Source organism: Pleurodeles waltl, chromosome 1_2, assembly GCF_031143425.1.
Source record: "Pleurodeles waltl isolate 20211129_DDA chromosome 1_2, aPleWal1.hap1.20221129, whole genome shotgun sequence".
Classification (NCBI taxonomy): Eukaryota; Metazoa; Chordata; class Amphibia; order Caudata; family Salamandridae; genus Pleurodeles; species Pleurodeles waltl.
Window position 1 is genome coordinate 39,060,954 of NC_090437.1, and position 12,619 is coordinate 39,073,572.

At 42.5% G+C, this 12,619-nt stretch overlaps 1 protein-coding gene across 3 annotated transcripts in view; it reads left to right on the plus strand.

The window, feature by feature from the left end:
- The window catches only part of STAP1 (signal transducing adaptor family member 1), a 478,236-nt gene that overhangs the window by 164,605 nt on the left and 301,012 nt on the right, over positions 1-12,619 (plus strand). For all 3 annotated transcript variants that reach the window (XM_069235790.1, XM_069235796.1, XM_069235804.1), the window contains exon 4: positions 1,254-1,310. In XM_069235790.1, the coding sequence (XP_069091891.1) occupies positions 1,254-1,310 (57 nt within the window). The remainder of the gene's footprint in view (positions 1-1,253; positions 1,311-12,619) is intronic.

Genomic DNA, 12,619 nt, shown 5'->3' on the forward strand with positions numbered 1-12,619 from the left:
ACAGCGCCCTGACGTCCAAATGTGCTGCCTTTTTATGTATTTTTCCTTGCATTTGTGACCCCTTTTCTGTGCGGATGTGTGTGCCTTGGAAAATATTTGGGCCTGACCCAAGTCAGGTAAAATCACCATTTGCCCAAGAGGGAGCAGTGTTTTCAGCAACATGTACCAATTTCAGAAAATTAGTAATCCCTTGCTGATCATAGGTATCACTTACCCGAAAAAGCTCACAGCGTATCAAAATTGAGCGCCCTAGTCGGCCAGGCACAGGAGAGCATTTGAGGTGTCTGTGAGATGGAGGTTGAGTTAGGCACGTCTCCTTGTTCCAGAAGTTCTTCCTGATTGAGGTTAACCTGCGTCCTGATTCGTCTCTCATAAAAGCATGTTATTCTTTAACATTTTTAGAGATTCCTGTACGTTTTCAAACCCCTTGTTTAACTTCTTTTGTGTGTAAGTTTAAAGTTGATTTGATTACTTGACCATATTAGTTTAATAGGTGCAATTATCTAAAACTTGTATTTGAATCTAAAACAAAGTGGGCCTAAAATGAATTAAATGAGAAATGCATTCTCACTGCTGATCTTAACAAGGGAATAAGATAAACATTGTAATCGTTACTTAGGTCAGGAACCAGAGAAACCATTTTCAGTGGGGAACCAGGTAACCTCTCTTGTAGCCTCTCAAAGCAGACAACTCATCTGTCAATCACAAAAAGGCAATGTTTAAATATTTGCCACAATCCTTAAAGAGTAGCTGGCCATACTGTCAATTCCTGGCACATCAGACAAAAATTAATCTGAAGAATCTGTTAATTATATTATATTTAGCCCAGAATTAGCAATAGCATATTATTTAAGGCTGTACTCACAATGTGATGAGAATGAACTGTCTGCTATTTTGGCATTATTACTTATAACTGTTTCCCCATTGAGGCTTGTAGTTGTCTATGTACAGACAGAAGATCCCAAGTGTGAATCCTAGCAAGGTTTACTCAGTCTGTCATTCTGAAAATATTGATTATTATTGGTCCTAAAGATGTGTTATATTAACATATGTTATTGAAATATCTACTAAATAGATAAAACTGGTGTAGAAAGCACTCTATGTATGATTATTATGATTATTATTATTAGCAGTAGCATTATATAATGCAGGTCTGTCACCAAATATATTTAATGGAAAGGATCTACTGCTTGTAAGGTTTTTTTGTTTCACATGGGTCACTGCACCAATTGACTTTATGTTTCGCTCTTCAGACTGAGACCCCTGAAGATGTGGAAGAATGGAAAGGCTTCATTCTCACAGTGACACAGGTAAATACATCTGAGATACAATCCTGAGATGATACTGTAAGTCAGACTATTTTCCCTGAGACCTTTGTATATGAGATGGTTATCTGCTGAAACCATGTTACTCAAGAATGTCTTTAAAGCATTAGTCAAGAGTAAAGGATGGTCTTAATGTGATTGCATGATGTAGATGAACTGCAATATTGATCCATGTCATGTCTACTGATGATTTAGTGTTTCTGTCTGGGTATTTCCTAGATACAATTCCGCCTGACTAGTTACACAATGCCTTCACTTGGTCCAGTTGCTGGCATGGCAAGAGCTTTTTTGGACCTCGGTTAATGTCACTTTCTAATGGAAGCTAATGGAAGCTGGTGTCTGGTGGTATTCTTTTAACCAGAAGGTTTTCCCTTTTTCACCTTGGGGTATAAAATTCTGTGCTCAAAACACATATGTCCCAAGTGGATGTATTAAAAAACATTTGGAATTGGTACAAGTTTCACAAGGAGCTAATTGATTCTGAATTGAAATTACCTATGATTGGCAAAAAGATTTTTAAGAAGCACCACATTATAGTATACTGTACAAACATATCCAGTAATTAAAAGGATACATACTGGACCGCCACCAGAAACACAAAGGAAACAAATAACAAAACTCAATTCTTTACTTAAAAAATAATTATTTCATTAATCCTCGAAAGTAGCCATTCAGCATGGTACTATAAAATGTATGCTGCTGTTTAGCTTGTGTTGTAAAAGACACTAACATTGGAGAATTGAAGTTACAGCTTATTTTTCAAAACTGTCACAGACAGAATGCATAGTTCATAGTGTTATCAACTCACTATCAATTTATTTTGGGGAACAAATGTTTTAAATATTTTTTTGAATTAAATTTGTAATAATTGATTTTGGTTAACCATTCCAGTTGATGAAATCATGTTTTATTTGTCACTTTAAAAGAAGGGATGTTGTTAAAGTGCTAATTAGAGGGCCATCTGAATTGTAATCTGAAAGCTAAAAGATGTGAAGGTGATAGTTGATGATCCCCAGAACAAGGGTACTGATACACTTATTTGCATAAATAATTTAAGCTTTTTATTTGTTGTGAAAGGAGGAGTCCACGCGAGAATGATATGACACTAGCGCTAGACATTTGCAGTCATTACTGGTTTCTCATGTAATGATCGATGGCGTTAAAAGAAGACGCATCGTAGATCAATAGAGACTCTCTTGGCCATTGTGATAAATAGTAGTTTGTTGTAAAATATGTTTCTCAGCCCTTAGGTTTGGAAGCCAGTATTGCCATGCATGTATTTCTATTTCTGAGTGTGTGTGTGTTTTGTATTTAAGTGTGTGTGTCCTGTGTAGTTTCTCCCATGACCAGTAGCATCTAGCTCCATCCAATGTGGCAATCCTACATACAATGGGGATGATACTACACACTGTTAGTGTAAGGCTGGCCCTTGCATAATGGTTACCATTCTATGCATGTTGAGGGCATCTCTGGTATGATGGAGCCCAAAAGAGCACATTCTTTGAATATAATGGGCATTTGTGGCATTATGGTGACTATACTGACCATTTCGTAGGTGATCCAGTGTAGGTAAATGCTGTTGTTGAAGGGTCCCCCCCCACGCTTTTTTCTTCAATTGCTGATTGTGAGGACTCTGAAAGTGCGCTGGGACCTGCTAACTAGGCCCCACTGCCAGTACTCTCACCCTAAACATGATGCATGTGAATTGGTAATCAAAATTGGCTAGGACTTTAACCCCCTTATAAGTCCCTAGGAAATGGTACCAGTGGTACCCAGAGCATAGGAGTTAAAGGTGTCATCAGGGCCTGAAGCACTGTTTCTGCCACCTTGAGTGACCCAAGTAAATATATGACAGCAGGCCTGCCACTGTAGACGTCATGGACAGGGCAAACTGTTCAAACCCAACTTTGCCATCACCATGAGAGGCAAAGCCAATGCACTATTGTTAATATATGTCCCTCACCCCTAAGGTAGGCCTTCTGAGCTCAGAAGGCAGGGGGAATTATATTAAATGTGCGGGCATATAAGTACAAGCTTATATGTCTCAATAGTAGGCCCTTTACATTCGGGCCTACTATAATGGTTCAGGGGGCCTTATCATAACGTGGGCTGGCACCTTTGCATCTGAAGGTTTCCAGCTCCGTTATGTCCCCACTGAAATATATTATGTTTAGTATGAAACATCTCTTCTTATTAAACTTGACTTGTTGCCCAAGTCAGATTTAATGTGACATGCGCCCAGGTGGCTATCTTAGAGGTTGCTGGTTGCCCCACCCTTTCCTGTGCCATGGCTGACAGCCTACAGCTGCTGCCACCAACACAGGCATCTGAGCCCCTGCCAAGAGGTGTGAAAACTCTCAGGAGTCAGATCGAAGGCCTGCCTGGGAAGGAGTCTGTACAGCCAAGGAGGGATTCTGCAATTTTTAGAGCGGCAGAACAGAGGCTTCTGGGTAGCAAAACGTGACACACTCCACCAAATGTGGGCACCTCATGGGCGGGTTAGCTGCTGGGACTTGAGGTCCATTGGCCATTAGCCTCCACACACCTAACATTCCTAAATCCAGGTTTGAATGTCCACCCCTGACACCAGAACAACAGATCTGATGAACCTGCAAAAGGACAACAAGAAGAGACTGTGCTTGCGACAACAGGACCTTAACAAACCAAATGCTGGATACCTTGTACCTGTGATAATGCTGTGAGAGCTGCACTACAATGACTCGTCCTGGAGCAGATAACGACTCCCCACGAATGTGGGACCTCTCTGCAACCCAAAGGCAGCTCCGTAACTCCCTATAACTAGAGATACTAGGTACCTGCAGCCCACTGGAAAATCACACATGAACCAAAGACTCATTGGCCATCGGGCCCACCAAGATATTGTTTAAAAACAGATAGCCTAGTGCATTGTGGGAGATGTAGTCCTGACCTCCACGAAGTTTCAGACAGCGACCGATCTTCCCAGGACCCTGGAATGTCGAATTATCCATCTGCTCTATTTGCTGAAACCAAGGCTTCTTGGCGGCCAGCCTGGCTATCACCTACTTAACTCGATACTCAAACTTCAAGGAACTCCAGAACATCTTTGACCTGTCGCCTACTGGCCTCAATGTCAAGATTTACCATCCCCTTCCTTAACAGCACCGTCAAAGCAACAAATTCAGCACCCACTGGACTCCCATCAAGCACCAAGAACAGCCATAGAACCTCTGCACCCAGGCTGTACAAGATAGGTAAAAATACACTGAGAGACGCAACCTGGTCCCAGGGCCAACCTCACCTTAACCCCCCAGGCGTTCCTGTGAACTCGAACTGCAAGGGGCTGTTTGCCACATGTGTCTTTTCCTGTTGACCGCAATAGTAACATTTTGCAGTATTTAAATGCACTGATTTATTTTTGCTTCAAGAATTCATAACTCTCGTTATACTCATCCAATTGTCTTCATTTTAGTTTCTAATATTATATACAAAGCTGCTCTATTTTTAACAAGTGGTGTAGAATTATTTAGAGTCGTGTCTTTTACTTATCGTCTATGTTGTTATGCTGAAATGATTGCCACATGTTCCTTTAAGAAAGCCTGACTGCTCTGTGCGATTCTACCAGGACTGACCTAGAGATTTATTAGTGTGAATCGAGAAGACCTAGTTTGGGGTATTTTGAGAGTATTACATAGTGAGACCTAACCAGCCTCACTGTATTATACTCCACTTTCCTACATTCAAGCTTGATGATATCCAGTCTGGTATAATGGGTTTCTTAACATGGTTACTTTTGGCATATTGTGAGTTTTTGTGTTATGATGGGACCCTGGGTTATGATGGGATATTCTTGACATATTGTGGATTTGGTTGACAAAATGGAGCCCATCCTTGTAATGATTGTGACCTTGAGATAATTGTTGCAATTTTAGCCACTTTGTACCATCTTACTCTGCATCATGCCAACCTTTGTCCTAAAACATACCTGATATATTGGTGGCAATTTCTGCTATATTGTTAGCATAATCTGACATGAATGGGTCCACTCTGGTGTAAGGGCAAACAATACATGGCATAGTGTGTGCATCTTTAGTATGATAAGCCCACCCCCTCCCCACGGCAAAATATTGCCTCTGACATAATACCAGTCATACTTGTCTTGATTGAGGACTTGGTTTACTGATGCCCACCTTTGATATAATATGTCTATTCTTGACATAATTGTATCCATCACTGGTATATTGGTTGATGAACATTAGACACATGGTGACCATCCCTATAAGGTACATGAGGAGTGTGTCAATGTGAAGCAGTGTAACATGTGAGGACTTAGGGCCAGATGTAGCAAACACTTTGCGACTCTTAAACGGCGAAAATCGCCGTTTGCGAGTCGCAAATGCGTGTTTGCTATGTAGAAATGAATTTTGCGAGTCGGAACCGACTCGCAAAATGCATTTCCGAGTCGCAAATAGGAAGGGGTGTTCCCTTCCTATTTGCGAGTCGCAGTGGTATGCAATTCCATTTGTGACCGCGTAAGCGGTCGCAAATGGACTCGCAGTTACCATCCACTTGAAGTAGATGGTAACCCACTCGCAAACGGGAAGGGGTCCCCATGGGACCCCTTCCCCTTTGTGACTGGACCCCAAATTATTTTTTCAGAGCAGGCAGTGGTCCAAGGGACCACTACCTGCTCTGAAAAAATCAGAAACAAAAGGTTTCGGTTTTTATTTCTAAGTGCAGCTCGTTTTCCTTAAAGGAAAACGGGCTACACTTTGAAAAAAAAATACTGCTTTATTTAAAAGCAGTCACGGACATGGAGGTCTGCTGTTCCCAGCAGGCCTCCATCCCCGTGAGTGCCCTGAGTCGCTATGGGGTCGCAAATTGCGACCCACCTCATTAATATTAATGAGCTGGGTCTTTGCGACCCCATAGTGACTCGCAGAAGGTGTCTGAGACACCTTTCTGCATCCCAAATTGCGACTTGCAATTTGCGAGTCGCAGGGACTCGCAAATTGCAAGTCGCAATTTGGGAGTTTCCTACATCTGGCCCTTAGTGAAGATGACAAGCTAGTGTTTGAGGACCAAACATGACACTTGAAATTAACATCTTCCATTCAGTTTTAATTAAATTGAAAACATTATTTTTCATTAAAATGACAAACATTTGTTTGGGGGAATGTCAAGTTGATGTTTCAGAGCAAACATATTCAATTTCCAACATATTTTGAAGCTGATAATTCAGGGAAAATTCATGCTAAATTCCAATTACTGATTTTGGTTACATGGTGCCAGAGGGCATTTAGTGCTGTGAAAGTTATGTTATGCCTCATCTGGTGATATTTCATGATATTTCTCAATAAATCTTTTATGACATTATCACTACTCATGGGAGAGACATCAGCTTGTACAACTGGTATAACCTGTCTACTGTCAGAACCTATAAGAACTATGTTGCCCTATCAGTAGCATTGCCACATGCTTAGTCTAGCCTGCTGTGTATGGTGTGACACCGTGAGAGCTATTTTACTTTTGATTATTCTACGTAATCCTATTCCAAATAGATTCCCAGTCATAGCAAAAGACTGAGAATCTACATTGGAGGAGTGTAATGGAAAAATGGAAGGAAGTGAATTGTAGGAGTGAAGACATTTCCTATATGTAGTTTAGTCTCTTTGCTTCCTCACTGCAAATCGAAGCGGGTTTTGGACCCCATCACTTTGAGTGCAGGAGTGCCATTGTCTTGCTCTTTTGCACAACACGAATGTGAACAGCAAGGAATGAAAATCACAAACGCAATGTGTTCTGAGAAAAGGTGGCATTGTGTGTCATATTTACACCCCTTGGATTGATGCTGCAATAACCTAATTGGCAGAAAAGATCTGCATTATTAATCAATATGTTTCAAGCAGCTATACCACAAACCCGAAAAATGTCACTTCTTCCCACTGAAAAACATAAATATAAATTTTATTACAATCTGTGCCAGCAAAAATGACAGATATACGAAATCACATCTACAAATAAAAGGGTACAATGTAATTAGTCTAAAATAATTTAAAAAATCTTGCGGTCAAAGAAAGAGACACCACTGTTTCTCCTAGGAGCTAGGTCCCCATTAATGGGAAGTTCTAACTTCCATAGCCTTGGTGTGGATCAGTGCCTGCTTACTTTTTCCAATAGGGAGAACTTTTGCATTTACGTAGAAGGAGAGACCATGTCATTGTGTCGTGAATTGTACTAATTGCCCACAGACATTCCCATTGCCCAATCATACTGCAGATGTAAAGCAAACACAATAATAATAATCACTCACGGATTGCACTTATCCCTTGAAAGATGTCCTTGCACAATGAAGATATCGATAGAGAACTAGCATGTAGGAAAAACGCTATGTGGAAGTTAGAAACGTTTCAAGAATCTTGCTGAAATGCAGAGTATTTCATTTTTTCCTGCCCGTACCTGTAAAGATACACAATTCCAATCCAGAGGAGTCAAGAAGGAAAAGGTTCTACCCCATATCTTGGTCTTGCAGGTTTTTGGCTCTCTAAGCAACAGTTGAGAAAAAGAGCAAAGACTGCTGACAGGCTGATAGATGGGAGTCTTGTAACAGAGATATTTAGAGCCATAGCCATAAACCGCTTTGTGACAGAAGGACAAGACCTTAAAAATTGTGGTGCAAGGGTATCTGTGTTGCATGCAAGATTGTTTTGGTGCAGGAAGGGCCACTTTCCTGCCCAAAATCAATCCCTGGAGACTTTTTCCTCTTTCTTCCGCAGCACACATAGAAAGAGAGAAAATGAGGAGAAATAAACATATTTCTCCTCATTAGGCCTCTCCTGGGGAGGCGTGTCTTTTTGGCTCATTCCCAGATTTACCTGTTTTTGTGAATCCGGGAATGCGTAAAAAACCATGGAATTTGGGTGGAAAGACCAATGCAACACCCATGGAAACACCTCCCTGGCGCAGAGTAATGCAACACAGCGATTTGCTTTGCATTACATTTCTCTAGATTTATGAAGCCACACAGGGCCACGCATGGTGACCTTGCGTGGCTTAATAAATCTCATGTTTCTTTAGCGTCTCTCTTGGACCACGTTTGCCTAGTGCGAGGGCAACGCAGAGGGGCTCATAAATATGCCCCAGCGTGTTTTTCTCTTTTCAGTGGGGAGTCAATGTTAATCAGCTAGCCCATCTGAGCAGTCGCTGCCCGTCCTTTAGGGCAGAGGGACCATGCCCATCTTTTGCCCCTCATGAAGAGTGTCTGTCAGGCTGAGCAAAAGTCGGCCTGACAGACACTCTTCATGTTCAGATCAGGCAGCCAGGAGCGAGACATGCGTGATTTGCACAGACTCCTGGCTGCCTGAGCTGAACTTTGCTGGGCTGAAGAGGTCACAGCTCCTATGGGCGTGACCCTCCTCAGCTCAGCAAAGGTGCCTCGAGGCTTGCTGTGAGAATGCAGGTTTCATTGTCTTTGTATTTATTTTGGGGAATCCAGTAGGAGGCTTGATTTGCCACTAATGTTCCTCTCACCTCCTGTAATGCTTGGCCTGCATTTTAGATCTCTGATGAGACCTAGATGTAATGTAACACTGTGAGTGTGAAACAGCCACTTTAAAGTTAATTGTGACCTCACAGGGTGAGTCAATGTAGATCACTTGGAACTGGGGCTGTACGATCTGATCTCGTTGCACCTCTGACGAGGCAAGCTATCAAAAGGAGAATGACTTTAAGGGCAGCCATGGTGAATTTAGGAAAGCCTGAAAGTAGAGCATTGCCGCCATTGTGGCAAGAGAGGGCTTAAGCCTGTGCTGCTATTCTGAAGTCAATGTGAGATATGAATGTTGTTATCAAAGCAGTCAGAGGACATTTGTGATACTTGTTCAAGTGGAAGCTCTACGTATGACAATGAGTATACGTCCATCATGTTCTGCCTTTTCTTGATTGATCAATTGCATGGGTCACAACCATCTCCGAGATGGCCCACAAGCTTCACATCTCGCTATTGCAAAGAGGAGTGTTGGGAAGGCCTGTTATAAACACCATACACTTGAAAATAGCCAACGGAATTTTGCTAAATTTCAACAGATTCCTTTTAAATCTTGTCAAAAGAAATCCTGCAATGTCCTGGTAACACGAGGGCTCCATAAGTGTAAGTCAGCCAGAGGTGTGAGTCTTTAATAAGAAGGAAAAATGTGCCTGCTGTGAATGGTAGTGCTGAGGTAAATCTAATGACTGCCTCAGGCCTTCTGCAGGATGCTTCAGGTGAGCCATATGAGACTCTGACTTAAAGAGTGCTCTGTAAGGTAAACAAGTCATTGGGGGCATATTTATGACATGGTTTGTGTCGCAACCCCTAAGTGAGATTTATGAAGCCACCAAGGCCACCTTGCGTGGCCCTGTGTGGTTTCACAAATCTCAGCCACATTGTCAAAGGTTTAGCGGCGGGTTAGTGTTACTTTTGTAATGCTAAACCAACGCTAAACTTTTTTGGGGGATTCACAAACCAACGCAAATTGGTGTTTGTGTTGGTTTGTGTGGCAAAGTAACGGAAAGCAGCGCAAAATGCTGATTTGCATTACTTTGCATCAAAGGGGTGTTACATGGGTGGTACCTGGGTGTACCTGTGCTACCACCCATGCTTTTTGGCGCTAAACCCTATTCTGAAACATCAGGAGGAAAGGGTTTAGTGCCAGAAATTAACACCTCCGAAAAGCAGGCGTTAAATGGAGAAATCATTTTATTTCTCCTTGATTTTCCGACTTTGCATGTGTGCTGCGCTGTACAGCACACATACAAAGTAGGAAAAGCATTTCCACTTGTCTAGGCATAGTATTTTGTAAACGAAGGATACCCTTCATATACAAAACCTATGCTAGACTCACGCACACACCCGTGCATTGTGGCGCTAAGGTTTGTGCATGGCGCATGGCAGCTGAAATCACCACCAGCGCTAGGGAGAGGGTAGGAGAGTGCCATTTCTAAGTGAATATGGCACTCTTCTGCTCTCTCTTGTCACACAGCACAGCATTTTTGGCTGCTGCGCTGCATTGGGTGCCAGCTTTCAGAATCTGGGGCCTCAAGTAATTTAACGCAGCGCAAATCTTTGCATTTAATTACACCAGGAGGTGTTTCCATGGGTATTACGTGAGTGTTCCCATACAATTTCCATGAATTTTGATGCATTCCCAGATTTACAACAACTTGAAAACCTGGGAATACACCTAAAAGATGTGCTTTCCAGGAAAGGTGTAACAAGGAGAAATATGTTTATTACTCCTCGTTTTTCCTCTTTCTCTGTGTGCTGCATTGTGCAGCACACATAGAAAGAGGAAAATGCCTCTCAGGATTGTTTTGTGCAAGAAGGTGTCCTTTCCCACACAAAACAATCCTGCCTGCAATGCAGGCACCCGTGCACCATGGTGCTAGGGTTCTTGTGTTGGTACTAGGTTGCCTAAAGTGTGCAGCGCAGGGAAAGGGCAGGCATGTGTTGTATTCTTTTAAATACTGTGCATTCCTGCCCTTTCCCTGTGACGCAGGACAGCACAGCAAGGTGACTTGCTGTACCGCCCTGCACCACCAGGCCCATACATAGTGGTCTTAGTTGTTAAAATGCAAAGATAATACTGCATTGGCTTGTGAAAACCAGAAGGAGAGTGTGACCAGCTTCAACATACCAGTGATTGTAAGCTCTGTGCACTAGACCTAATTCCACTTTTTCCAGGTCTGGGGCTACCTACTTGCCAACGTAGGGCTGTCCATGTGCTAGGAATGGGACAGCTCAAGCTATGGACACATTCACGCTTGCATGGGCATGCTTGTTTTGTACTGTAGCATGGAGTTATTGATGTGGCAAACTGGCAACAGGCTCGAGACCTTGTAGGGCAGGTACTGTTCTGCTGCCTCTGGTGTTTTATTGGATCATTGGTCTGCCATTGAGTTTTTGCCCTTGTACGGGTTGTGTTCTCGAGCAGTCTGTATGGGGCTGCTCTGAGGTCTGGGAGTGGGGCATGGTGTAAACTATGATTATGAGCTGACAGTGCTTCTTAAGACATTGTTCACTGTCAGTGATATAGGTTTGCCTGGGCAAAGCTCTGAGCTTTGGTCTCAGGTGGAGTTGTAACAGAGCATCTTTTCCCAGTATCCCCTAAGCTAATTTCTTGGAGATGTCATCTGTGTTGCCATCTGTAGCGTCTTCAATGTTGTGAGTGTAAGATCATGTTTGGAAAGGGATCAGACAATGTATTTCTAGTACACTCAGCCTTCATTTCCTGAGTCAGACTATGAATGAAAGACAGTATAGGAGGAAATGCTAGAAATGTAATCATTGAGTATCCTTCAGCTGTCATTGTTTGTCAAGGTCCAAAGAAAGTCAACTTTCCCCAAAATGATTAAGGTTGAAGTAGTAGGCATGCATTTCCAGGTCCCTAATGTTTTCACCCAGGTAACACCGAAGATTTCACATTGTATTCTTTAAAAACTCAGATTTGTTAACCTAGCCCTTAGAGCATGCTTTCATTAGTGCACTTCTGCACTAATGCAGCTCAGAGGCTAATGCTTCATTTTCATTGCCCCAGATTGCCTTGCAGAAAACGACCCTCCTCCTTTGTTTGCTATTTCCAGATTCATTACTTTTTGGCAGCACGTCAAAGAGTGTTCTCTTAAGCCTTTCTCGAGAATCAGTGTTGCCTCCCGCTGGCTAGTTCACCTAAGGTCTACACTATGACATTCACAGATGCCTGACTAGTTGGCATGGATGTAGTAGTCTCATGGTGACTTGCGACGTCTATCTCTAGTGTGTGAAATAACCAAAATTAAAGAAAAAGTTTGATGTTATAATGTAGTTAATGTGTGCAGTTCCATTTGTCTGTGATTTAGGGGATAGGTTTAGATCTCAGTTTTCTTTCTGATGGATCAGGCTCCTCACCTTTTGAATATCCCCATATGGCAGACTGAATCTGGAAATTTTGCAATAGTTGTCCTGCGCCAGTAGGTGGCGTTGGGTCTGTCTCAACACCAGTTAGTGCCTGCACATGACATCACTGGAGCCACATTGCACCACCCCGGAGCCCTAATGTCTGTTCCTCGTCTATTTTTCCTGAAGAAGTCCAGGAGCAAGGAGAAACCAAAATAGCAATCCCTTCTCGCATCCAAGTCCAAGGAATTATGCTTTCCAGATGTTTGAAGGAAAGCCCATTTCGATGCACAGCATATTTCTGCTATTGGCACACCTCTAAAAGCGCTAAGAAAGATTGTTTTGCTCTGGAATTCCCGCTGGTGGTTCCCTTTTTGCAAGGAAATTAGAGATTTTGGTGCAA